Source organism: Vicia villosa, linkage group LG7 (assembly GCF_029867415.1).
Source record: "Vicia villosa cultivar HV-30 ecotype Madison, WI linkage group LG7, Vvil1.0, whole genome shotgun sequence".
Taxonomy (NCBI): Eukaryota; Viridiplantae; Streptophyta; class Magnoliopsida; order Fabales; family Fabaceae; genus Vicia; species Vicia villosa.
In genome coordinates, this window is record NC_081186.1 from 15155827 (window position 1) to 15183658 (window position 27832).

The window sequence follows — 27832 nt, forward strand, 5'->3', positions numbered from 1 at the left end:
TGTAAACATCAATTTTGCTCGTTTTTGGACGAGGAACATGATCATGGGTCCAAAATTCATTTATTCTAAGTGTAACTAACGAATTTCAGTATGAACACGAAGAACACATAAATCCTAATTTTAAAATTAAATGATGAACAAGATGAATAAATGAATGATGATAGAGGGTTTTTAATCCTCTGATGATGCTGAACAAACTGGTATCGAGATATATCAAGAAGAGTACTTAAATATGAGTGTTAGAGTTTGAAAAAATACCTCTGAAAATGGAGGTCGATGGCTATGGTGGAGAACTTCTGGCTATGGCTGAATGATCCTAAAAGCTTCCTGGGGACTCAGTGATGTTAACTGAATGCTTATTGTAACTTGAATGCTTCAGAATTGTCCTGCTCGACTCCTTCAATTTGAGCTTCAAGTGAACATGGAGGTTGAGGATTCTGAAGTTACAGATGAGCTGCGACCATCTGAATAGCTTCACCACACCCTAAGGAACCTGTTTGGATGCTTGGACTTGCTTGACACCGCCTGAATTGTGCTACAGACCTCCAACTGCTCGAGCTTCAAAATGGAAGTAACTATGGGGCTCCTCCACTTATAGAAATGATCCAGTTGCTTGGATCACTTCTAATGAACCCCCTTGAGATGTTAGAATGCTTACTTTCAAAAGAAGAGCTCTGGTTTGAAGAAATCGATTCTTCTTGCCAAAGAACTTTTGAAAACCATAAGCATGAGGGAGAGAAAGAGAAAGAAAGAAGTAGAGTTGCTTTGGTGTGTCTTGATATTGAAGTATGCCCTTGTATTTATAGGCAAAAGGCTCAGAGCAATTGAAGATAGTAAGCTTGCTTAATGAGGTTAACTTAGTTTCTTAGCTATGAAGAAACTTTGAAAATATCACATATGCAATGATGGCAATTTTGATTCCATTTGATCAATCCCTTAGCCATCGATTTTGTGTGATCTTAGCGGACAATTCTATTGCAGAAGTGAACTCTAATTGGCTTGGGGGAAGATTCCTTGGTGATACATCAAGATTCCAATTTGGTAATGATTACTTAATCACATGGCATTGAATTCTTGCAACTTGGCCAAAAATGATGAAATAATGCATTTGATTCCTCTAAATCTCTTCTGATATATCATGGACAAGGATGAATCAAATGGTATAGGCATTGGTACAAAGTTTGCAAGTATTCCAATTTGGTCATGACCTATAATTTCTCTTCATGAGCCCAACTTTGAATCATCATAACTCCTAGCTCAAAATGAATTTGGAGAAGGTTGAGCACAATTTGGAAAGCCCTTAACATGTAATTCAATTCATTAGTTTGGAGTTTCTTCAAAATCATTTGGGAAATTTGTGAAAAATGGGCTTAAAGTTTGAAGAAAACTAGGGTTTTTTGCTAATTTTATGAAGGAAGCAACTTTGAAGCTCCATATCTCTTCAATGGTTGATTTCTAGCCAAAAAATCATATGTGACAAAGTTGTTCATTGGATCAAAATATTCAGCTTTGATGTTGGAAGTTTATTTCAGTTTGTACTTGAAATTTTGAGATATTCCCTTCCAAAGTTTTGAAAAAAAGACCTTTAAACACTTAGAAAAATTTCTAAGTATAAAAAGTCAATCTTTGAATTTTTTATTCTTGATGAATTTTCTTGATTTTCTTTGGTCAAATGACTTCAATAATCATATGTTGATGATATTGACCCTCAAAAGTCATGGTTTGACCAAAAATCCCAAAAGTCAAAGGTGATCTTGTACAGTCGACTTTTCCTTGATGAAGTGAAATCTTAGACTTTTGTGTTGAATCAAGCTCTCCTCCTCAAATGGATTATATGAATGGATTATATTGAAGTAATAGAGGTTCTTGAGCCATGTTTTAAGTGGTGGATCCATGTCCTGATTAAAAGTCACCTGTGCAAGTGAATTAGGTCTGAAACCCTAATTGTCGACCAGATGAAATTGATGACTGTAGATCTTGAATTGAAGTGTAATGCCCTATGAATATTGTCATATGGATCATTTGAAGATGATTGAATACTTTGAGTGATGCCCTGGAGCTTTTTAGGGTTTCCCAAATGTGGTCCCTGATTGCAGTCCTTGATGGGCTCAAAACCCTAGATTGGTGAACTAAGCAAACCTGAGCCCAGATGATTGGTGTCTAATCAATCATAGGTGTATAGAATAAAGATTTTGAGTCCTATGACTGTATTGGGGACTAATCCGTTTATTGATTGATTCTTTGCCTGTGCTCTTTTATCCTTGAACATCCTCGATTAAGTGCCAGATGACTAAGTGACTGCTCTGAGCATTTGTTTTGAATTTGATGAAAAGTCTGGAGATGTGACATCTCAGGGGGGGGGGTCAAAATTAGGGTATGACAGTATGGGTAGCCCTGAAAGGCTAAAAGAACATTTTTATAATTTTAGGGTAATTGCTTCTAAATTGCTTACTCTGGTTTAAATTCGAACTTTCCTTTTTTCAAAAACCTTCAAAAAGGCTACGTTTATTTTACAAGCTAAAGTCCTTATTCAATTTCTTTTTTTTATTCACTTCAACATTTTTGAAAACAAAAAGTGAGCTAAGCAATTAAGAGCCCATGGATAACCATGGATACAAAGGGTGCTTTAAACCTTCCCTTTGTATAACTTACCCCCCGAACTCAAAATCTTTTAAAAGGTCTTTTTCTGTTATTTTAGCCTTTCTATAAATTGGATAAAATAAAAGTCGGTGGCGATTCTTGCTTACCGCGATATTTCTTTGCATCGACGCATTCTGCCTTGACATGGAATTTTTCTCAAGTTTAGCAATAGGTCGACCTGTAGTGCTGGTGTGTCGACCTGTTGACAACATTTAGCCAAAATTGCCTTTCTTTAATGCATCCACTTGATTTCATTGCTTCCACATACATTGGTTGAGTTCACAACATTTTGACATCATGAAAATACGCATTTTGCCCTCACATACTTTCCCTTTTTTATGATGGCAAAACTTAGGAATTTTGTCGAGTGCACTACGTAAGTTGTCACAATGCCTTTTTATTGCTTGCTCCCCCTATCTGCTTGCTCCCCCTATCTTGGTGCATATATTGGTTGCATTGGATAGGATAATGATCTAATACCTTCTCCCCCTTTGACAACATCAAAAAGAGACAAGGAATATTATACATATATGGTGAGGATGATATCATTCAATATTGATCATAAACAAACCCTTTTGCAATCATAGTCAAAAAGCAATCATTCACATAAAACGATACTTAAAGACAATATAAAGAAGGCAACAAAAACATAAATAACCAAACACGCAATGAGCACATAGCTCAATGTAATATTCTTACACAAACACATAGCATGGGTGAGAATTGTTAAGAAAATACATTAAAATAAAGAATACAAAACACTTAAATTGTTCATAGATTATGCAAATGATTCATGCATGAAACGAGACACTAGGCATCATCATCATCATTTCTCTCTTGATCCGGAGGTGGAGGTTGAGTAGCATGAACTTGAGGAAATGGGTAGTGTTGCATGAATGCATTTGTGAAGGAGGAGAGCTGGTTACTTTGCGTGTTAATCATACCATAAAGTGTGTTGTACCTTTTCTCTTGAATGGTGGAGTAGGCCGTAAAATGTTCACCTTGCTCAGTGACACGGGAGGTCAAAGTAGTAAGGCGCTTATTCATCAAATTTTGATTTTCAATTTGTTGAAGGCGCATAGCCTCAAGCAGATTTGCAATATTTGAGCCTTCATTTCCAGCACCCACATTTTCATCTTCATCTTCACCTTCATTCTCTTCACCTTCTTCGATATCCATATCATCTTCATCATCACTATTTCCTCTGTTGAGGTTCGTATTGTTTCCTCTTAGAACAGCTCGGTAGGATCCTGAGGCATGATTATAGAAGAATCCCATCATGTTCAAAGTTTTCTTGGTGAACTCTTGGTAAATTGGAATGGACAACATGGGAAGATGTTGAACCCTAATATTTGCCTTGTTCAGTACCCATTGAATGAAAGAGGCATAGCAAAGTGCGGTGCCTCTACCAGATTCTTTCAACTCAAACATCCTCTTCGCAATGAAATGAGGCCAATTTACTCGAATTATGCTCTTGATCAACCAAACCAGATATACCTCTTGTTGATCAACACGAGAGTATCCACCTTGCTTAGGGCGGATGATTCATGCCACAATCCACTGCAAAATTCTATCCACTATGTTTAGCAACCCGGTAGTAGCAGTTCTTGGAAACAAATTGCTCCGAACGATATGATCAGCATGGGGGCGCCTCAACATATTGTTCAAGGCAACATTGTAGTCGAACTGAGCCATCACATTTGTGTCAGTTACAGTTACCACATCATCACTTAGCGGAACCAGACCGACATGCTTCCAAGTGTTGTCGGTAATAGCATATGTAGTAGTGCCCATCTGAAAATTGAAAAAACTTCCATGGAAAGTTCCTTCCATCCCATTATAGAATATCCGAACCAAATCCTCATTATAATCATGACTTAATTCTAGAAAAGCAACCAATTTTTGAACTTCTAGCAAATCAATTACCTGTTGTAGATGAAGTCTACGCAGGGTTCCAGTGAACAGCATGAATTGCTTAATAACTTTCCTCTTGCTAAAGTTAGACGAGTAGGATTCAACAAGTTCATAAGGAATTAGAGAGAGCATTTACCGGTTCCGGTTTTTGTTGAGAAGAGGAGTCTCCCTTGTGAGCTCTCTTCCTTGAGGACTTATGTGAAGCCATTGATGAATGATTAAGAGGATTTTGAGTGAGTGGGAGTTGGAGATTTTAGGGTTTGCAGATGGAGAGGTCGACGGCGCAGAGAGAAAGAGGAGGAAATGATTTTGCCTTTAGCCCCCTTTAAAATTTAACCTATTTTTGAAATTCTGCGACCGACGCGTCGACCTATGCAGGTCATGCGTCGACGCATTAGCTTCAAAATTTTAAAAAATTTCTTGTGATAGGTCGACTCATAGAAAGGGTAGGTTGACCTATTTTTGGCATTTTTCAAAAATTGGTTAAATTCAATAAATGTATGCATGAGAGTACCAAAATAAGCATAAAACATACACACTTATGAACAAGTAGCAAGTTTACCATGTTGATGCATTGTCATGAGAAGAGTCTAAGGTTGAAACGATATTACCTTTACACATGGGAGATAGAAAAATATGCCCTCACATTTATCTTGAATAATCACTTAAACACATTTATGAGAGCACAGATGATAATAATGATAATAAATAGAGCATATGCAACTACTCATAGTTGTAACCTATATGATATATCAAGGACACCAAGTTCCCTACGAATGTGAAAGAAAGGCTTGGTAGCTAGTGGTTTTGTAAAGATATCGGCAAGTTGATTTTTGCTATCAACATGCTCAAACACTACATCACCTTTCTCCACATGATCTATAAGAAAATGGTGTTGAATTTCTATGTGTTTAGTGCGAGAGTGCAAGATCGGATTTTTGGTTAAATTTATAGCACTTGTGTTGTCACAAAAGATGGGAATATAATCAAGCTTGACATTAAAGTCAAGTAATTGTTTCTTGAGCCATAAGCTTTGAGCACAACAATTACCGGCCGCCACATATTCCGCCTAGGCGGTTGACAAAGCAACGGAAACCTGTTTCTTGCTATGCCAACTCACTAAGGAGTTTGAGAAGAAGTGACATGTACCACTAGTGCTTTTCCTATCCAATTTGCAACCGGAAAAGTCGGAATTGGAGAACCCAACCAAAGAACAATCACTACCTTTGGAGAACCATAAGCCATACTTAGTTGTACCAACAAGATACCTAAGTATGCGCTTAACGGCCTTTAAGTGAGACTCCTTAGGACATGATTGGTATCTTTCACACATGCAAACACTAAACATAATATCAGGACGAGAAGTGGTAAGGTAAAGTAGGGAACCGATCATACCTCTATACCTTTTTACATCAACCGGTTTACCATGTTCATCCCGATCAAGATTTACCGCTGTAGGCATAGGTGTGTCAAATAGCCTTTGACTTTGTCATGTAAAAGCGTTTGATAAGCTCTTGACAATACTTAGTTTGACTCATAAATGTGCCTTCCTTTAGTTTCTTGATTTGGAGTCCAAGAAAGTAGTTTAGTTCACCCATCATGCTCATCTCAAATTCTCCCTGCATAAGCTTAGAAAACTCCTTGACAAGATTCATGTTAGTAGACCCAAAAATAATATCATCAACATACACTTGAACCAATATAGAATGCTTCTCATGTCTTTTAATGAATAGAGTGGTATCTACCTTCCCTCTTGAGAAACCTTGATTTATCAAAAAGTTACCAAGCCGCTCGTACCAAGCTCTTGGAACTTGTTTAAGACCGTACAAGGCACGCTTAAGTTTATAAACATAATCGGGATAATCAACGTTTTCAAAGCCGGGAGGTTGAGATACATAGACCTCTTCATTAATAAACCCATTTAGAAAAGCACTCTTAACATCCATTTGATATAGCTTAAAGTTTTGTGAACATGCAAATGCAATTAACAAGCGTATTTCCTCGAGTCGGGCAACCGGAGCATAAGTCTCCTCATAATCGATCCCTTCCTCTTGGCTATACCCTTGAGCAACAAGACGAGCCTTGTTGCGAGTAATAATTCCGTTTTCGTCTAGTTTGTTCCTAAACACCCATTTAGTGCCAATTACTCGATGGTCTCGCGGAGGAGGGACAAGGTCCCAAACCTCATTTCTCTTAAATTGGTTTAGCTCTTCTTGCATAGCTAAATACCAATGCTCATCGACTAATGCATATTTGGAGTTTTTAGGCTCAATTTGAGAGACGAAAGAATAATAGAAACAAAAGTTACTTATCCTTGACCGTGTTGTTACTCCTTTTGATATGTTGTTGCACCCCAAAATTTGCCCATCCAATTTTTATTTATAACTAGCTCATTGTTCTTATAATCATTTACATATTAGGTCATCTAACAACATGCATTATTAATCAATAAATCTAGCATTAGGATCAAGGACGTTGAAGGGCTGGGGTTTATTCTACTTCAAAGGAGATGCAAGTTTGTTTCTTTTACTAACCATGGTTGATGAGGTTAGGGTTTTGATACTTCTTCACCAAATTAACAAATTTCTATATGAGAGCTTCATTGAGACGACTTTGGTTTATTCTCTGATTAATTGAGGTTCGGATTGCAAGACATGATGGCATGGTATTCTTTATCTCTATCCCCTCCAAGTGATCAATTCAAGATTATCTCAGTTAATTTATGAAACTTTTATCGTTACACATTTAAAAATGATGAGTTGAAGTACACATAAAGGTGGATTTAAAGTGCATAAAGACAATGGTTGATCTCAAAAGTTCATTACAACTCCTATTCCATTCAGCATCCAAGATTAATCATTTCAAAGATCACATTAAAACCCAAAAGTTGTTCGTTACAAAATCCAAAAAAAGAAACATGTCCATTACATCTTGCATTGAAAAAGGCTACAACAATACATATTTTAGCCTAGGTTAACCTAAGTCTCTAACTATCCCTATATTAATCCTGACAATTCCACTCCATTTTCATTGTTTGCCAATAAGTCCTCATGCTAAACTCTTTGTACCAAGTCTGTAGCCACTGTCCTCATCTCCATTTGTTAATATCCTGCATAAAAGAAAAACAGCCCCATATCATACATACATAAACACTCTAACCACATAATTATTACCAAATAAACCATACAAAATCATGTCCAAACCTGTCATGTTCATACAGTAAGCCTACCAAATCAAACCAAAGTACAGAAAAGGAAAAGATTCAAGCAAGTCAAATTCGTGCACATGCCATGTTCAGGTCTAAAACCAAGTGAATCCACATGACTAAAAATACGACATTTGTAAACTAAGGCTATGCAGTAGAAAAACGGTTCAACACCACCTGATAAACTGATTCGGATGATTCGGCACAGAACGGTATCAAAAAGCTCCCAGCTTATTATGACAACTGATATCACCATGAAAAGCAATCTGCCATCAGTTGAGAGATCAGTTTGTACCTGAGAAATTCAGAGAAAACCGGTTCAGCAAAGATCTCAAATCAGAGAGACAAGTTTCAACTCAACAGAATAACAATCCTATAACTAAGTTAACCCCTAAAGCTGATTTTTCTACTAACTAGCATTAACTAACTAATGACCAAATACTAACTGTCAGTTATAACCTCATAACAGAATATTAACAAACCCCAAACAATTTGTAACTAATCCTAACAACCTAGTACAAATCTCTAACCTATCCTAACCGATTCATAAAAGATTTCTAACTACCCTAACAACCTCCAAAAAACAGTTACATAACTCCTAACAGATTAACAGAAGAAGAGAAAGGAAGTTACCTCAGAAATTCAATCTCCTCCACTTCTATAAAATCAAAGCTTGCTTCATCATTTGGCTCTCTCGATCCATTCAATCTTCACACTCTTCAACCACACTCCACTTCACTTCTCACTCTCTTTCGATTCATTCTTCCTAGAAACTCAGCAACCATTCATCATCACCATCTTCACTTCACTCCCATTCTTCATCTCCACTACTTCTTCTCCTCCACCATTTTTATCCTCTTCATCAAATCACTCTCTCCACCAATTTCACACTACATTCATCTTCCTCTAATCTTCACTTCACCATTTTCCTTCTCTTCCTAAAACCATCTTCTTGACCTTGCTAACCATCATCATCTTCAATCATCCTCTTCCATCCCTTCTGAGCTCACCTTTATCTTCAATCTCCATTCTTCATAAGCATCTTCAAACACCTTCAAGAACTATCTACAATCTCTCCCATCTCGACCTTCTCTGCTCCCTTTCCCTTCATCCTCAATCTTCATTCTCTTGATTCATCATCTTCACCAATCTCCATGAATTCTCATCATCTTCATCTCTTCTGACCGCAACAACCTTGAATCAACTCATCCTCACAAACGCATCAATCTTCATCTCAATAACACTGCATAACGCCTTTAATCGCACGGAAATTCAGAAACAGAAGGGAGAAGAAGGAAAAGCAGAGAGTCAAATACGAGCAGGAATTGAAGTTACCTGAGACTGAGGTCCTCTCCTTCTTCGTCGCGTTTACTTCACGAGAGTCATCGTATTCATCTCACCGCGGGACTTCCTTCTCTTAAACTCTGGTCTTCGCCTTAGGGTTCGTAATCATGTCTAAGGCTGAATCAAGATGGAGAGTTGGATTGAGAGACGGAGAGGTGATGATTGAAGCAAGGAGGTTCACGGCAGCGCTGTAATTTTTTGGATCGGAGAGGAGAGCGAAGCTCACCACGCCGCTGAACTCGTTAAGAGAGGAAGATGAACGCGGAAACTCAATAGTCACAAATCAGGTACAACCCTATTCCCAAATCTCAATTCTCGTTCTCTCTTCTGTTTAATTAATTGTTTTTTTTAATTCTAAATGATAATAACTTTGAAACAAAAATAAACAATCCCGGGCCAATCTGGAGTGGGCCTGCGCCCTAATTCACCACCATATTTCAGGATCACACCCCCCCTCTGGGCCCATGCTCTTTTTGACACGCAAAATCCTGCAACTACAATAATCTGTTTGGGCCAATTACCTGGGCCTGCGCCTGAATTGCTATTCACACCAATAATTCAATTTACACCCCTGTTTCTATTTTGTTAATTACTAGAATTTAAGTTTAATTAGATTTCTTTTCTATTTGCTTTTAGTAAATAAAAATACTAATTTTTCTCTTATCATTTTAGACTTTAATACATATTTTGTCATATAAAAATGTTCATAAAAAATATTAGTTTTCTCTTAAACGGACATGTTGCTTCCTTTCGATCGCAGACTGGTAACGAATAAAACTCCACTCAACGAGCTGCTATCCTGATGCTAGATTGCGAATGTAACTCTGTCCACTAAAAAACACAAAAACAAACAAAAATATTGAGCCGAACTACGGCGCTCTGATTTCTGAAAAGGATACGTAGGCATTAGGTCGCGGGGCCTAAGCGAGCACAATTATTTATAAACCCTTTTTTCCCCGTGTTTCTTTTTCTTTCATTTGCATGCATTCCCTTAGCATTACGCTATAGATTTACACACCCTTTAGATAGCAACAAACATAGGTGGATACCATCGAGTACGATGGGCGTGAGGGGTGCTAGTACCTTCCCCTTGCGTAACCGACTCCCGTACCTTATCTCTGGTCGCAAGACCTTTTCTTATCCTTTCTTTATTCTAGGTTTTCTGATATTCCTTTCCCTCGATGGGATAAATATATTGGTGGAGACTCTGTTCATTTTCGCGAGCGTGTGACATATGTCTCCTAGAATGTTCTCCATAGGATGGTCATTAGAAGATTTCCATTCAAGAGGAAGATCACTTTTGTCACTTGGTTTGTCTTCCACTTTCTCTTTGGGTGCTTGATCCACTTCCTCTTTAATATTCTCGGGTGAGAGGCAATCTTTATCTATCTCAAGCTTAGCATCCAGATCCTTAAGTATATTCTCAGTTAAGATACTTGCACCATTTAGAACACTACCTTTTCTGACAACTTTCGGACAAGACTCATCAAAAGAAACATGTACGGACACTTCAACAATATGTAACCTTTTGTTGTATACTATATAAGCTTTACTAGATTGAGCGTATCCTAGAAAGATACCCTCATCCGCTTTTGCATCAAATTTACCAAGGTTTTCCTTTCCATTATTTAAAACAAAGCATTTACATTCAAATACGTGAAAGTGGGATATGTTTAGTTTTCTTCCTTTTAAGAGTTCATACGGTGTTTTGTTTAGAATAGGTCGTATCAAGATCCTATTTAAAACATAGCAAGTCGTATTTATGGCATCGGCCCAAAAATATTTTGGAAGCCCATGTTCATTAATCATAGTTCTCCCAAGTTCTTCCAAAACACGGTTTTTACGTTCCACCACTCCATTTTGTTGTGGAGTTCGTGGTGCGGAGAAGTTATGATTAATGCCATGATTTCCACAAAACTCTTCAAAAAGATGATTTTCAAACTCACCCCCATGATCACTTAGGATGGATACTATGCTAGTGTTCAACTTATTTTGAAATAATTTGGCAAATTTCTCAAATGCAGAGAAGGTGTCACTTTTGCTTGCTAAGAAAACCGTCCAACAATACCTAGAAAATCATCAACTATGACAAACCCATAATAGTTCCCACCTAGACTTTTTATTCTAGATGGTCCAAAAAGGTCCATATGAAGAAGTTCAAGAGGTCTCTTTGTAGATACAATGTTTTTAGATTTAAAAGAGATCCTCGTTTGCTTCCCCATTTGGCACGCATCACATAAGTGATCTTTGGAGAACTTAATTTTGAGTAGGCCAACTACTAGGTCTTTTGAGACGATTTTATTAAGCAAATCAAAGTTGACGTGAGCCAAACGTCTATGCCAAAGCCATGAGTCTTCACTCATAGTTGCTAGACATTTGGCCTCGGTCAAAGATACCTCATTTAGGTCAAGCATGTATACATTGTTTACCCTCAGGCCTTTGAACACATCATCTTTCTTATCATCGTTTCTAATTGTGCAACTTACTTTTGAAAACGATACCGAGTATCCTTTGTCGCACAATTGACTGATGCTAATAAGATTGTGTTTAAGGCCCTCAACTAGAAGGACGTCAGAGATAGTTGTAGAAGAGGGATTACCTACACTACCTTTACCAAGTATTGCACCCTTGTTGTTATCACCATAGGTCACAAATCCTTTCTTCTTAGCCACAAAGTCATAGAATAAAGATAAGTAACCCGTCATATGTCTTGAGCATCCGCTATCTAGAAACCATCTTTTCTCGGATGGCTCAAGACATTCCACCTACAAATTTAAACAAGGGAAATAGGTACCCAATTTTCATTGGGTCTTTGTGTGTGAGTGAAACAAAGGTTGCTCTTGGGAATCCATTTGAAAATGCCTTTGGGAACCAAAAATCTCCTAAAGCGGCATTTTTTAATGGTATGACCCCTTTTGCAACAATATAGACATCTTGAGTTTGAATGGTCATTACATTTGCTAGATTGATCTTTTATCACATAAGTGTATCGCTGATATGGATTTATCATACTATTTTTGAAATGTGATCGATCAATAGCATATGTAATTTTTTGTTGTGAAGCCTTGTCTAATTTGGCTTTGATAGTTTTAACTTCTTTTTGCCAAATGTGACAAGTCTCACATCCTCCCCATCTAAACCAAGGACTCTTGTCATCTTCTCTTGTGTCTTTGATACTTTCAATCACAGATTCCTTGAGAGTTTCTACTTCCTTTTCGGAATCGGAAACTTTCTTCTCAAGGTATTTGAAAATCCTTTTATTTGAAGCTAAGCGTTGAAAGGCTTCCTTAGCTTCATGATGTAAAGTGTAACGCCCGTAAATGTGTTTTTCTGATTAATTGTGATGTTTGCTACATTTTCCTAATTTTACCGTTTTCGAGTCGAGTCAGTCGGTAAATATTAATTATGTTAATATTTTACTTATTACTTTCTATGTGTGTAATTATTATGTTTTGGGTGTTAATTGGTTAGAATTAATGTTTAGTGACATTTGGGCCAAAATTAGAATTTATGAAAGTTGAGTGGGGGAAAATGAGAAGTAGAGAAATAGAAAGAGATATTTTGATAAAGAGAGAAAAAGAGATATTTTGAGATAGTAAGAAAGAAAGAGAACTTGGGAAGAGAAGAGAAAGAAGAGAAAAACAAAGAGAAGAAGAGAGTTGTAGAATCCAAACCAAGCTAGAGCCAAGAATCCAACCAAGGTAAGGGGGATGAATATAGTTTATCTTGATTGTATGGTTCTTGTAGTTTTGTATGCTTGTTCTTGTTCTTCCTCTTTTCCAAGCTTGTTCAACAATGGCAAATTGTGTGTTTTGTGAGTTTTGAAGATATAAACTTGATTTTGTAGTGTGTATGTGTACTAAGATGATAGATATTCCCATGGATCATGTTTGTTTTTCATTTCTCCATGTTTTCTTGCTTATGAAGGAATTTAGGTCAAAGATAATATGTGATGATCCAACCATATGATAATCATGGATTAGGTGTATATATAGCATGTTTGTGTTGTATTGGTGTTGGGATGAAGGTTTAAATGGGTTTTGAATGGTTTAGAGGGGGCTGAGACGGTCTGTTGCAGAACTGGTTTTTCTGGGTTTACGCAGGTCCGCTGAGCGGAGGGGGACCCGCTGAGCGGAGGTTCTTTTGCAGGAAATCTCTGTCTGGGTCCGCTGAGCGGAGGTTCTGTAATTTTGTTTGGTGATTCCCTGTCTGGGTCCGCTGAGCGGAGCTCAAGCGGACTTTGTGAAATTTTGTTTTTCCAAACTTTGTTTTGTTGTATCTTTTGAACCGTAGGTCGTTTCTACGCGTCGTTTGAAGTATTATGAGAACCCTTGAGTATGCTTTATGATAAAGAGGAGTGTGTTGGTGGTTGAATGATTTTTCATAAATGTATTTTGTGAAATGATATTTGCTAATCAAGTATGTTTTGACGGTATACGTGTGCTGTGTGAATATGAACGCCTGAGTGGCAATTTTGATGATGTATCCGTGTAGAATAATATAACCGGTGTGATGTAGATATGTGAACGAGTTATATTGTTGTTGTTGTTGTTATGTAATTGAGTCGTTTGTATGCACAGCATGACATTTCATTACGTTAATGGCGGAATGCTATTAACAGGTGGCCTGAATTGGCAATTATTATCAGTGGGAGCTTAATGCTCGGTAAAAAGGTGTATTTGCCCGAGTGGCAAGAGGTCATCAGTGGGGGCTAGATGCTCGATGATGGTTAGTCGTAGCTTACTGCTCGACAAAGGTGTATTTTCCTTAGGGAAAGAAGTCCCAGCATAATGCTCGGCAAGGTGTATTTGTCATAATGACAAGGAGGAGTTTTACTCCGGATTTGGTACCACATGCATACGCATAGTCGAGTCTCATTCATCATCTTCGGTCTTTATAATATATGTTATCATCCATGTACCGCATTATTTATATATTGATTGTGGTTGACTTATTGGATTATCTTGTTATATGATTCTTAATGATATTGTTGGAATTACTATATTGATCATGCTTTCATTATGAATTGTATTCTCACCCTTCTGCCTTAATGTTACCTACTCGTGGGTAATGTGCAGGTGATCCGCAAGTGTAGGTGCTCTCTTTGTAGTCGTCCGTTTTGGTGTCGTCCGCTCGTGATACGTAACACCTAGGGGGGGATCGAACACTTATTTTGTAGATAATGCTTATAGGATCCTTTTGATGTATATTTGATCCTTTTTATGCATTCGTATTATGTATTTTGGATACCTTCTCATGCGATGTATTTTGGAAGAATGTTGTGGATATTTTGTTTACCGATGCATTTATATAAGTATGAATACATTCAGGTGTTTATGTGTATCCGTCCTCTTGATTATTTGTGTTACGCATCTTTTGCGAGTATGTTATGTTTGGTTATGTGGTTACTTAAGTGTAACGCCCTAATTGTTTTTATGAATTTAATTTTTATACTCTGATATTTGTACCTATATGCCTGGGTAGAATTGGGGTGTTACATTAGTGGTATCAGAGCGGGTTGGTCTTGTCCGACCAAGTGTCGTGTCGTTTGGTCTAACAATGCTTGTGTTATTTTTTTGGGCTTACTTCTCTTGGTGTTATTGTGAAGTTTAGAGATGGTTGGACGTAATGACGCTGCTATTGCTGCTGCATTGCAAGCTATGGCTGAAGCTATGCATACGGATGAGAATGCAAGGTCTCGGAGTCTAGCGACTTTCCAGAGGGAGAATCCTCCTGTGTTTAAGGGAACGCATGACCCCGAGGGAGCCTTGACTTGGATGAAGGAGATGGAAAGGATCTTTCGTGTGATGGATTGCACGCAAGAGCAGAAAGTTAGGTATGGCACTCATCAGTTAGCTGTGGAGGCTGATGATTGGTGGCTGGAGACTTTGGCAAGGTTAGAAGAAACCGGTGAAGAGATTTCCTGGACGGTGTTCAAGAGGGAGTTTTTGAGGAAGTATTATCCGGAGGATGTCCGTGGAAAGAAAGAGACTGAGTTTCTGGCTTTGGTTCAAGGCAGCATGTCTGTGTCTGAATATGTGGCCAAGTTTAATGAACTTGTGAAATTCTACCCGCACTTTGTTGGTGAGGGAGCAGAATTTTCTAAGTGCATTAAGTTCCAGAATGGGTTACGTTCTGATATCAAGAAGGCGGTAGGGTATCAGAAGATTCGGGTGTTTCCAGATTTGGTGGACAGCTGTAGGATTTATGATGAGGATAATAATGCTCATCATAAGGTGATTAATGAAAAGAGGAACAAAGGTCCGCAGAATCGTGGGACGCCGTATGATGGAGGGAAGGGCAAGCAAAAGATGAATTATGGACCAAGGTTTAGTGGGGGAGATGCTCCTGCTAAGATTGTATGTTTTAAGTGTGGTAAACCTGGCCACAAAAGTAATGTCTGCTTTAGTGACGCAAAGAAATGTTTCAAGTGTGGAAGGGTAGGACATGTGTCATCCGATTGTGCATCCAAGGGAGTAGTGTGTTTTAATTGTGGTGAAGAGGGACACATGAGCGGCCAATGTCAGAAGAAGAAAGTTCAAGCTGGTGGGAAAGTGTTTGCTTTGACTGGAACTCAGACGGACAAGGGTGATCGACTGATCAGAGGTACTTGTTTTATTAATGGCATTTCTTTAATTGCTATTATTGATACGGGTGCTTCGCATTGTTTTATAGCCGATGATTGTGTTAAAAGATTAGGTCTTGTTCTATCCGATTTGGGTGGTGAGATGGTTATCGATTTACCAGCAATGGGGTCGGTGATTACTTCTTTAGTCTGTAAGAATTGTCCGGTATCAATCTTCGGTAAGGACTTTACTGTTGATTTGATTTGTTTGTCGATGAACGAGTTAGACGTGGTTCTGGGAATGGATTGGTTGATGAATAATCGTGTCCATATCGATTGTTATCATAAGTTGGTGAGGTTTCCATTTCTTGAGAAAGATGTGGAATTTGATGTCTTATCTACAAAGGAGTTGAATCGACTGTTAGAAGATGGGGCACAATTGTTTGGCGTGTTTGCATCGTTGACTGTGGAGAGTCGAGCTGCAGTTGAGGATTTCCCAGTAGTACGAGAATTTCCCGAAGTGTTTCCTGAAGACTTTTCTGATGTGCCGCCAAAGAGAGAGGTGGAGTTTTCCATAGATCTAGTTCCTGGTACGAGGCCTGTTTCTATGGCGCCGTATAGAATGTCAGCATCAGAGTTAGTGGAATTAAAGAAACAATTGGAAGAGTTGCTAGCAAAACATTTTGTGAGGCCTAGTGTTTCACCATGGGGAGCTCCAGTTTTGTTGGTAAAGAAGAAGGATGGAAGCATGAGGTTGTGTATTGATTATCGCCAGTAGAACAAGGTGACGATTAAGAATAAGTATCCGCTTCCTAGGATTGACGACTTGATGGATCAGTTGGTGGGAGCCAGTGTGTTTAGCAAGATTGATTTAAGATCTGGTTACCATCAGATTCGGGTGAAGGAAGGAGATATTCAGAAGACTGCGTTTAGGACTCGGTACGGACATTATGAGTTTTTGGTGATGCCGTTCGGAGTTTCTAATGCACCTGGTGTGTTTATGGAGTATATAAATCGCATATTCCATGATCAGTTGGATAAGTTTGTTGTGGTCTTCATAGATGACATCTTGATTTATTCTAAGTCTCCGGAAGAGCATGAGGATCATTTGCGTGTTGTGCTACAGGTTTTGAAGGAGAAGCAGTTGTATGCTAAGTTATCCATGTGCGAGTTCTGGTTATCAGAGGTGAGTTTTCTTGGTCATGTGATTTCAGGTAACGGGATTGCAGTGGATCCATCCAAAGTAGATGCAGTGCTACAATGGGAGGTTCCGAGATCGGTTACTGAGATCAGAAGCTTTTTAGGTTTGGCAGGTTATTATCGAAGATTCATTGAAGGCTTTTCGAAGTTGGCACTTCCGTTAACTCAGCTTACTTGCAAGGGTAAGGCGTTTATTTGGGACATAGTTTGTGAAAGGAATTTTGAAGAGTTGAAGAGAAGGTTGACTTCAGCTCCGGTATTGGTTTTACCTGATCCTGAGGAACCGTTTGTGGTGTATTGTGATGCATCGCATATGGGGTTAGGTGGTGTTTTGATGCAGGAAGGTAAGGTGGTGGCTTACGCTTCGAGACAGTTAAGGATTCATGAGAAGAATTATCCCACTCATGATTTAGAGTTAGCTGCGGTGGTTTTTGCATTAAAGATTTGGAGGCATTATCTCTACGGTGCAAGGTTCGAGGTCTTTAGTGATCATAAGAGTTTGAAATACTTATTTGATCAGAAAGAGTTGAACATGAGACAACGTAGGTGGTTGGAATTCTTGAAGGACTATGACTTTAGCTTGAATTACCATCCTGGTAAAGCTAATGTGGTTGCCGATGCTTTGAGTCGGAAATCTTTGCATATGTCCGCTATGATGGCGGAGGAGTGGGAACTTTTGGAGCAGTTTCGTGATCTTAGTTTGGTATGTGAATTGACACCAGATAGTGTGAAATTGGGTATGTTGAAAGTGACGAATGACTTTCTGTCGACCGTTAGAGAGAGACAGAAAATGGATGTGAAACTTGTTGATTTGTTTATGGTGGCAAATCAAAGTGATGATGGCGACTTCAGAGTGGATGGTCAGGGTGTTTTGAGATTCCGTGGTAGAATTTGTGTACCTGATGATTCCGAGCTGAAAAAGATAATTTTAGAGGAAGGTCACAGAAGCAGTTTGAGTATTCATCCGGGAGCCAATAAGATGTATCAGGATTTGAAGAAGATCTTTTGGTGGTCTGGTTTGAAAAGGGATGTGGCTCAGTTTGTGTATGCGTGTTTGGTATGTCAGAAGTCAAAAGTGGAGCATCAGCGTCCTGCAGGGTTGTTGCAACCGTTGGATATTCCAGAGTGGAAATGGGATAGTATTTCTATGGACTTTGTGACGAGTTTACAAAATACTGTGAGAGGTTTCGATGCGGTTTGGGTGATTGTTGATAGGTTGACAAAGTCTGCTCACTTTATTCCTATTAACATCACTTTTCCAGTTGCGAAGTTGGCTGAGATTTATATCAAGGTGATTGTGAAACTACATGGTATACCGTTGAGTATTGTGTCGGATAGAGATCCAAGGTTCACATCAGATTTTTGGAAAGGTTTGCAAGAGGCTCTAGGTTCTAAGTTGAGGTTGAGTTCGGCTTATCATCCTCAGACAGACGGTCAGACCGAAAGGACTATTCAATCGTTAGAAGACTTGTTGAGGGCATGTGTTCTAGAGAAGGGAGGTTCGTGGGATACTTATCTTTCGTTGATAGAATTCACTTACAACAACAGTTTTCATTCTAGTATCGGAATGGCACCTTTTGAAGCGCTATATGGTCGTAAGTGTAGAACTCCATTGTGTTGGTTTGAATCGGGCGAGAGTGTGGTACTCGGACCTGAAATAGTAAGAGAGACTACAGAGAAGGTGAAATTTATTCGTGAGAAGATGAGAAGTTCACAGAGTAGGCAAAAGAGTTATCATGACAAGCGAAGGAAAGATTTGGAATTCCAAGCCGGTGATCATGTATTCTTAAGAGTTACACCTATGACTGGTGTTGGGCGAGCTTTGAAATCGAGGAAGCTTACTCCGCGTTTTATTGGTCCTTATCAGATATCGGAGCGAGTTGGCAAAGTTGCGTATCGGGTGGCGTTACCGCCAAGTCTTTCTAATCTGCACGATGTATTCCATGTGTCTCAGTTGAGGAGATACATTGCGGATCCGTCCCATGTGATTTAGATGGATGATGTGCAAGTGCGTGAGAACCTGACGGTTGAGACGATACCAGTGCGTATTGAAGATCGTGAGACTAAGACTCTGCGAGGCAAGGAGATCGCCTTGGTGAAAGTCGTATGGTTTAGTGCGGCAGGTGAGAGTTTGACCTGGGAGTTGGAGAGCAAGATGCGAGATTCCTATCCTGAGTTGTTTGTAGCAGGTAATCTTATTTTCGAGGACGAAAATCTTTTAAGTGGGGGAGGGTTGTAACGCCCGTAAATGTGTTTTTCTGATTAATTGTGATGTTTGCTACATTTTCCTAATTTTACCGTTTTCGAGTCGAGTCAGTCGGTAAATATTAATTATGTTAATATTTTACTTATTACTTTCTATGTGTGTAATTATTATGTTTTGGGTGTTAATTGGTTAGAATTAATGTTTAGTGACATTTGGGCCAAAATTAGAATTTATGAAAGTTGAGTGGGGGAAAATGAGAAGTAGAGAAACAGAAAGAGATATTTTGATAAAGAGAGAAAAAGAGATATTTTGAGATAGTAAGAAAGAAAGAGAACTTGGGAAGAGAAGAGAAAGAAGAGAAAAACAAAGAGAAGAAGAGAGTTGTAGAATCCAAACCAAGCTAGAGCCAAGAATCCAACCAAGGTAAGGGGGATGAATATAGTTTATCTTGATTGTATGGTTCTTGTAGTTTTGTATGCTTGTTCTTGTTCTTCCTCTTTTCCAAGCTTGTTCAACAATGGCAAATTGTGTGTTTTGTGAGTTTTGAAGATATAAACTTGATTTTGTAGTGTGTATGTGTACTAAGATGATAGATATTCCCATGGATCATGTTTGTTTTTCATTTCTCCATGTTTTCTTGCTTATGAAGGAATTTAGGTCAAAGATAATATGTGATGATCCAACCATATGATAATCATGGATTAGGTGTATATATAGCATGTTTGTGTTGTATTGGTGTTGGGATGAAGGTTTAAATGGGTTTTGAATGGTTTAGAGGGGGCTGAGACGGTCTGTTGCAGAACTGGTTTTTCTGGGTTTACGCAGGTCCGCTGAGCGGAGGGGGACCCGCTGAGCGGAGGTTCTTTTGCAGGAAATCTCTGTCTGGGTCCGCTGAGCGGAGGTTCTGTAATTTTGTTTGGTGATTCCCTGTCTGGGTCCGCTGAGCGGAGCTCAAGCGGACTGTGTGAAATTTTGTTTTTCCAAACTTTGTTTTGTTGTATCTTTTGAACCGTAGGTCGTTTCTACGCGCCGTTTGAAGTATTATGAGAACCCTTGAGTATGCTTTATGATAAAGAGGAGTGTGTTGGTGGTTGAATGATTTTTCATAAATGTATTTTGTGAAATGATATTTGCTAATCAAGTATGTTTTGACGGTATACGTGTGCTGTGTGAATATGAACGCCTGAGTGGCAATTTTGATGATGTATCCGTGTAGAATAATATAACCGGTGTGATGTAGATATGTGACCGAGTTATATTGTTGTTGTTGTTGTTATGTAATTGAGTCATTTGTATGCACAGCATGACATTTCATTACGTTAATGGCGGAATGCTATTAACAGGTGGCCTGAATTGGCAATTATTACCAGTGGGAGCTTAATGCTCGGTAAAAAGGTGTATTTGCCCGAGTGGCAAGAGGTCATCAGTGGGGGCTAGATGCTCGATGACGGTTAGTCGTAGCTTACTGCTCGACAAAGGTGTATTTTCCTTAGGGAAAGAAGTCCCAGCATAATGCTCGGCAAGGTGTATTTGTCATAATGACAAGGAGGAGTTTTACTCCGGATTTGGTACCACATGCATACGCATAGTCGAGTCTCATTCATCATCTTCGGTCTTTATAATTTATGTTATCATCCATGTACCGCATTATTTATATATTGATTGTGGTTGACTTATTGGATTATCTTGTTATATGATTCTTAATGATATTGTTGGAATTACTATATTGATCATGCTTTCATTGTGAATTGTATTCTCACCCTTCTGCCTTAATGTTACCTACTCGTGGGTAATGTGCAGGTGATCCGCAAGTGTAGGTGCTCTCTTTGTAGTCGTCCGTTTTGGTGTCGTCCGCTCGTGATACGTAACACCTAGGGGGGGATCGAACACTTATTTTGTAGATAATGCTTATAGGATCCTTTTGATGTATATTTGATCCTTTTTATGCATTCGTATTATGTATTTTGGATACCTTCTCATGCGATGTATTTTGGAAGAATGTTGTGGATATTTTGTTTACCGATGCATTTATATAAGTATGAATACATTCAGGTGTTTATGTGTATCCGTCCTCTTGATTATTTGTGTTACGCATCTTTTGCGAGTATGTTATGTTTGGTTATGTGGTTACTTAAGTGTAACGCCCTAATTGTTTTTATGAATTTAATTTTTATACTCTGATATTTGTACCTATATGCCTGGGTAGAATTGGGGTGTTACATAAAGTATCAAAGGCATGCTTTAATTCAAAATAAGACATAGCATCAACATTATTATATTTCTCATGACTTACAATCTTTTTCTTCTTTTGATGTGCCATGAGACATAGGTTGACCGTTTCCTCTTCATCACTCGAGCTTTCTTTGCTAGATGAGTCACTATCACTCTCCCATGCGATATAGGCTCTTCTTCCTTTTGTTTGCCTCTTTTGTGGTTTGCTCTTTGCCTTATCTTTCTTAAGCGAGGGGCAACCCGGCTTGTAGTGACCCGGCTTACCACAATTGTAAGAAGATCCTCTAGGTTTAGTCTTCTTATTCTCATCTTGCTTGTTAGGCTTTGATTGACGTCTATAGTCAACTAGATTGTTGTCCAAGTGTTTGATTTCATTATTTCGAAGATACTTATTATACCTTCTCACGAACAAACCCATATCTTCATCCGGACTATCATCCTCGTCACTAGATTCACTATCACACGCATCTTTGGTGGATGACTTTGAACTTGAAGCCTTTAGAGCAATAGACTTCTTTTGGGTGTCCTTTGACTTCTCTTTCTTTTCTTTCTTTTCGTTCTTGTTTAGGTTCATGAGATCTTGCTCATGTTCTTCAAGCTTTCCAAATAGAGCGGTGAGATCCAATGTAGAGAGATCGTTGGCTTCTTTGATTGCCGTGACCTTATGTTGCCATTCCCTACTAAGATATCTCAAAACTTTATTAGTAGCTACAGCATTAGGAGTAATGTGTCCCAAAGTGTGTAAACGATTGATAATATGAGAAAATCTCTTTTGCATTTCCGCAATGGTTTCACCTTGCTTCATGTGAAAGAGATCAAACTCTTGTGTCAAAGTATTGATTCTAGCTAGCTTAACATCATTAGTTCCTTCATGGGCGACTTGTAATGCATCCCACATTGCCTTAGCCATTTGGCAATGTGATACGCGAAAGTACTCATCGACCCCTAAGGAAGCTATAATCATGTTTCTAGCTTTCCAATCATATGCGTAATTATTTTCATCTCTTTCATCCCAATGTGCTTGAGGTTTAGGTCTGGTAACGCCTGCATCGTTGGTTATGCTGATAGCCATAGGACCATTGACGATGACATCCCAGATTTTTCTATCAACGGAGTTGATATGAATGCACATACATAATGAAGAAGAAGTTAGCTCAAAGTTAGCTCAAAGTTAGTTCAAAGTTAATTAAAAAGTCAGTTTCAATTTGTTAGTTGATTAGCTACATTTTTTGTTGTACAAGTAACAATCCAAAAAGGATATAATATACTAGTATTAGCTATGGTTGTCTTTCATCTTTATGTGTATTTATAGACGATTGGTAAATGAATAAATCAAGAGAAACAAACATTGATGCATTTTCTGTTTTAAGTTCAATTCAAGCATTAACTTCTTGAATGCTAATAATTAGGCTGTTAAAAAATCCAAGAACTGAACCGAACTGAAGTTAAAATAACTGAACCGTTATGTATGGTTAGTGAATCAAACCATTATGCACAAACAGTTCTAGAACCGAACTGTAGTTGAAATCGAACTGAAACTGAACTCGAACCGAACCAAAATTGAAAATGAAAAATGCTTATAACAAATTTAGATTTTTTTATAATAAAAATTTAAAAATTGCTTAACGGTTCGGTTCTTTGATAAACGATCCAGTTTTGGAAATTTTTCTTTCTAACGGTTCGGTATGGTTCGAAATTTCGAAACGGTATATCAAACCAATAATTTTGGTTCAATTCGGTTCTTAGTAAATTGAAATTGTTCGATTTAGTTCGAGTGAATTTTTATTATGATTCAGTTCGATTCGGTTCTGTTTTTCTCACGAACCGTACCATAAACACCCCCTTCTAATAGCCAATTACGGTTATTAATTAATTCAGCATTCTTCATTTTTTGAGTATTTATACATGGGTAACTAGTTTAATCTAAGAACATAAAATAAGGCTGCATCTGATAAAAACTATACAGGATCATAAATGAGTATATTAGGTATGCAAAATATGGAAAAAAAAGATACTAGCTCCTTACTTCCAGGAGATCAAGACATTGATTAAGTTAAAAGCTTATAAGATTTTTTCAATGGTGGATGTTAGTGTTGACTTGGGCACAGCTCCAACAACCGTGTCTTTCTTTTCTCCATCTTTAAAGATCATAACAGTTGGGATACTTCGAATACCGTAGCGTGTAGCAGTAGAAGGACTCTCATCGGTATTGAGTTTGTAACACTTGAGTTTGCCAGCATATTGTTTTGCTAGTTCATCAAGTATAGGGAGGATCATTCTGCAAGGACCACACCATGGAGCCCAGAACTCAACCAAAACGGGTGAATCAGATTCAAGTACAAGTGATTGCCAATTTGCTTCAGTTATAGGAGCCACTGCAATATATATAAACCATTTTTATAAAATTATTTAAATTTAAATTACTATTCTAAAGTTGCGTGTTAACAATTATGAAAACTGACCATCGACAGCGGTATCCTGGGCTTCGCACACTATACGTGAAGTGCGGGAAGTGATTCTGAGAGTAGGCGAAGCAGTGAAAATAGTCTTGGGCTTGGGCTTGAGTTTTAGGCGGACGTAACGCGAGAGCTTGAGAGAACACCGGGTGACAGAAGAAGGGCGAGGAACGACGGTGATGGATTCGATGACGGTGGCCATGGAGAGCGGCTGGTGTTTTGATGGATATTATTGTGTGTGGACGAGGATGAGGTGAGATTCTGTTGTCGTCCGGCTGTATTTTCTTGTTAGTGTTATATCAGCTGCACCAATTATTTCACGCCATGTCACCACCGCTTCTAACCAATAGTGATACTTTTAAGCATATTTTTACCGACATGTTATGTTTTTTTTTTGTTTTTTTTTTATGTATTTCATCTCTTTTTTAAATTATTCTGCAAAGTAGCTTATGCCCCGCCGAAGAAACAGACTCAAATCTTAGTTGATGTGTCAATAATTATGTATTCCGTCGAATCATTTTAAAATATCTATAATATAAGAAAATCATATGCTATGAAAAACATCATATTGCCCTTATGTTACCAAATTCATACCACGTGAATGCCTTAACAATGTTCCTTTTCTTTTGCTTCTACTACCAACCCTAATTGCTTCTATTTTGAAAAACACTCTCTCTCTCTCTCTCTCTCTCTCTCTCTCTCTCTCTCTCTCTCTCTCTCTCTCTCTCTCTCTCTCTCTCTCTCTCTCTCTCTCTCTCTCTCTCTCTCTCTTCCTCTTCCTTTAGTCTCTCTTCTGCTACTCTCTCTTGCTCTTCTTTCTTCCCTCTTTTGTTGCCTCTCTCTTCTTCTTCTTCTTCTTCTTCTTCTTCCTTTTGTTGCCTCTTCTCTTCTGCTACCATATCATGATGTTTATTCTAAACCGTTGATGGTTGTTGCTGATGGTTACGGTCGTGAAAATTGATGATAATGTTGGTGACGCTGAAAGTCATAGCAAATCGGTGAGATCTTTCTTTGTTTTTCGTATTTTTAGTTCTATAATCTCTCTTCTTCTCTCAATATTTTCTGAAGGGTTTGTGTAAAAAATGAGGAAGATGATGATGAAATAGGGTTTCATGAACGTTAGTTTTTCGTATTTTCATGAACTGCGTTCTTTTTCTTTCTTCTCATTGTTTTTGGAAAATTTGTATAGATGAGGATGATGGAATTTTAGGGTTTTGGTTCTGTATTCGGCGGCTGGGTTATGCAGATGGTGAACAATAGTCCTCTCTTTGGGAACTGTGCATTGAATCTTTTTATGTTGACAGATTTAGGGTTTTCTGTTATTGTTAGCAGGCCTGAGGAAATTTTGTATTGGGCTTTACTAATGTTTCATTCTGATCTTGTGTGAATCGTAATCCCCTGGTACTGAACCGTAACTGTGATGTTATTGTTGATTTGCTGCAGTGAAAAAATGTGACTCAACGGTTACCTTATTCTTTTTCTCTTTAGTGTGAACTAAAGTTTATTTGTGATTTGTGTTGATGAGTATTGCTACATGGTTTATTTGTAGGTTGTTGCTACGTTGGGGACTTATGACATTGCATTAAATTTGGGAAGGAAGGTGATATGTCCAAGGTATTGTATGATGCATCTAATTTTAGCATGTATTATTATTCGATACTGGTTTTGCATTAGAGTGACCAAATTAGATTCCTTATAATTTTTTTTCATGTGACTTGCCAAACAAATGGCCACGTCTGCTGTCAAGGAATGGGCCGCTTCCCAGGATAGTAAGCTTTTAGAGGTTTGTTTCATCTTTTTGTACACTTGAAATCGAATTAACTAGCTGATATTAGCACAAAGTTTTGAGCTTACATCATGAAACATGGTATAATAGGCTGTTGCTGTAAATAACTTGGGGAAGTGGAAAACAGCCACGCAGATGACTGCGTTAGCCATCCTCCTCGCCACCCGGGACTCGAGGTATAAGTTTACTTTGTATTTTGATTCAAACATAATAAAGCAGAGCAACAATAAGATGCACAATTCAATTTAATTTAGATTCAAACACAATAAAGCAGAGCAACAATAATTCGAGTGAATTTTACAGGTACCTATTTATGTTTTCTATTCTTCCCTTTCTCCTTCTAAAGTTTGTTTGATTCTGATTTTTGTTCAACTTTTCCTTGATTGTTGAAGGGAAGGGTTCAAAATAACTCAATGCGAAATTAGAATTTCATCACAATGAAGATGAAACTCTCAATTAGCAGAGGTTGCCCTTAGTGAGGTTATGCATTTATCTTCTAACATCAGCATGGCTCTGTCTATCAGATGAAATACCGAAACAGACGCCAACTTTATGCCGAAACAGATGCCAACTTTATGCACTTATGTTCATTACTATCTGGTAAATCAATAGTTTTGAATAGTTTAATTGGACATCCAATTTTGGTAAGTTAGGATTTGAAACTCTATAATCTCAGTTTTTTGTGTAATTTTGTAATGTATATACTACAGTGTGCAGGTTTTGAAAAGAGAAATTGATATCAACAAGCTTCAGTGGTATGTTTATTGCATGTTCAACACACTCATGCGCTGCACAAAGACGTAATTTTATAGTGGACGACGAGCCTGGTATCTATGGGAAGGGAGATTCTCTCAAGTATATTGTATCACGATTAACATGAATGACTGGATAGCATTCTGATAGTTTTTATAATGTCTTGATGTTATTAGCCTTTTGTTGTTGACTTATAGACCAAAAAAGTATAAAGGCATGAAACATTCATCTTCAATTTCAAAAGAAACGTGAAACGTGAAACTGGTAAGTCAGGTGATGATCCTAAAAATATGGACGTAGCTGATAGGGTAACTCTGTTCCTGATTCAGACTTACCTGAGAGGATACAAGTTACTTCTGGTCTCACATTTATGGCTTTATATGTTATGGTGAGTTCCAAATGTTGTGACAATAGAAAGCTATTTGGAAGATATATTATCTACTGTTCATTCTTTGCAGCAAATTATCTCTTGCAATGAAAATTTAAGGTTATATATAACATGTGTTTGACAATGCAGGTAGATGTTTACGGTCACAGACGTTTGACAGGTGCGTTGGAACTATGAATATCGACAAGTTTCGACAAGTTTCGACAAGTTGAAGCTGATTGTGAAACTATTGTGTCCAAGGTTTTCCTTTGTTCCTTTCTTTTTATTCTTTACATGTGAATGGTCTTTAACAAACTCTTTTCAAAATACTACTTATCTTTTAGTGATGATTGATGTGGAAAGAAAGAACTCCTCGAGAAAGTATCACTAGGTCTTATAATAAGGATGGCCCTCGGAATGTGATACCTGTCAAAACAAAACATGGAAAAGGAAGCATGTTCACATTCTCTCATGAATTTAGCAATCTCACTTGTAGGCTCTTTATAATTCACCACCTATATATTATTGATGTAATAATTTAACTATTATATATTATTAATGTAAATAAAATAAATTTGTTTTTTATAAATTAATGATGACAGAGTCAGAGAGGTAATGTTTTTGAAAGTACATTCTGCTTTTTAAGGTATATTCTAAAGTTGTTATATCATTGAGTTAGAATGTTATATCATTGAGTAGGACTTATCCTGCTTTTGAAGGTACATTATGAAGTTGCTATATCAGAAAGTTCTTCAATCTGTATACATTGTCACTGATTGGCTTTTTGCATAAATTGTCTTTAAGGGACTAGCTTATCTTTATGAAGTAGATAAACGTGTAATATGGGTCTGTTTGGTAAAAATAGCGGTTGACAGATAAGCTAGCTGATAGCTTATAGTTTATGACTGATGGCTGATGACTGATGACTTATAGCTTATAGCAGATGGCTGAGACTGATAGCTTATAAGCTCATTGAAGTGTTTGGTAAAATTAGCGGTTTAATTAACTTATAAATGTAAAATGACATAAAATATATTTAATATATAATTATTTTATTTTATTTTATTTTATATTTAATATAGAGATTTCGAAACTTCAAAAATATTTCTGGATTTGGTATGTTGATTCTCTTGATCATTCATAATGTTGCATGGACTTCTTTAT

The 27832-nt window shown here is 37.8% G+C and overlaps 1 protein-coding gene and 2 long non-coding RNA genes across 5 annotated transcripts; 1 reads left to right on the forward strand and 2 right to left on the reverse strand.

The window, feature by feature from the left end:
• Nucleotides 1-7415: 7415 nt before the first annotated feature.
• On the reverse strand, nt 7416-9415 carry LOC131616979 (uncharacterized). Of its 2 annotated transcripts, XR_009288367.1 has the most exons (4): nt 9095-9415; nt 8393-9013; nt 7937-8054; nt 7416-7663 (listed from the first exon to the last, which is right to left on the reverse strand). It is a non-coding gene; the product is annotated as an uncharacterized LOC131616979 (long non-coding RNA). The 2 variants fall into 2 exon arrangements; XR_009288366.1 differs by having other exon boundaries at nt 7416-8054.
• Nucleotides 9416-23223: 13808 nt separating this feature from the next.
• LOC131620339 (uncharacterized) lies at nt 23224-24054 on the reverse strand. The gene is made up of 2 exons (XM_058891386.1): nt 23769-24054; nt 23224-23681 (listed from the first exon to the last, which is right to left on the reverse strand). Exons 1-2 carry the CDS (start codon nt 23962-23964, stop codon nt 23368-23370), a joined length of 510 nt encoding a protein of 169 aa, XP_058747369.1. The 5' UTR covers nt 23965-24054; the 3' UTR covers nt 23224-23367.
• On the forward strand, nt 23883-27531 carry LOC131620340 (uncharacterized). 2 transcript variants are annotated; one of them, XR_009289078.1, is made up of 7 exons: nt 23883-24015; nt 25312-25545; nt 25639-25851; nt 25941-26192; nt 26266-26689; nt 26819-26929; nt 27013-27531. It is a non-coding gene; the product is annotated as an uncharacterized LOC131620340 (long non-coding RNA). The 2 variants fall into 2 exon arrangements; XR_009289077.1 differs by having other exon boundaries at nt 25941-26148; nt 27013-27530.
• The last annotated feature ends 301 nt before the right edge of the window (nt 27532-27832 follow it).

Excerpts from the sequence above, each read along its gene's own strand:
- LOC131620339 (XM_058891386.1), bottom strand. The coding sequence starts at position 23,964 with ATGGCCACCGTCATCGAATCCATCACCGTCGTTCCTCGCCCTTCTTCT. Across the intron at positions 23,682-23,768 it reads CCAGGATACCGCTGTCGATG|TGGCTCCTATAACTGAAGCA; the intron begins GTCAGTTTTCAT and ends TATATATTGCAG.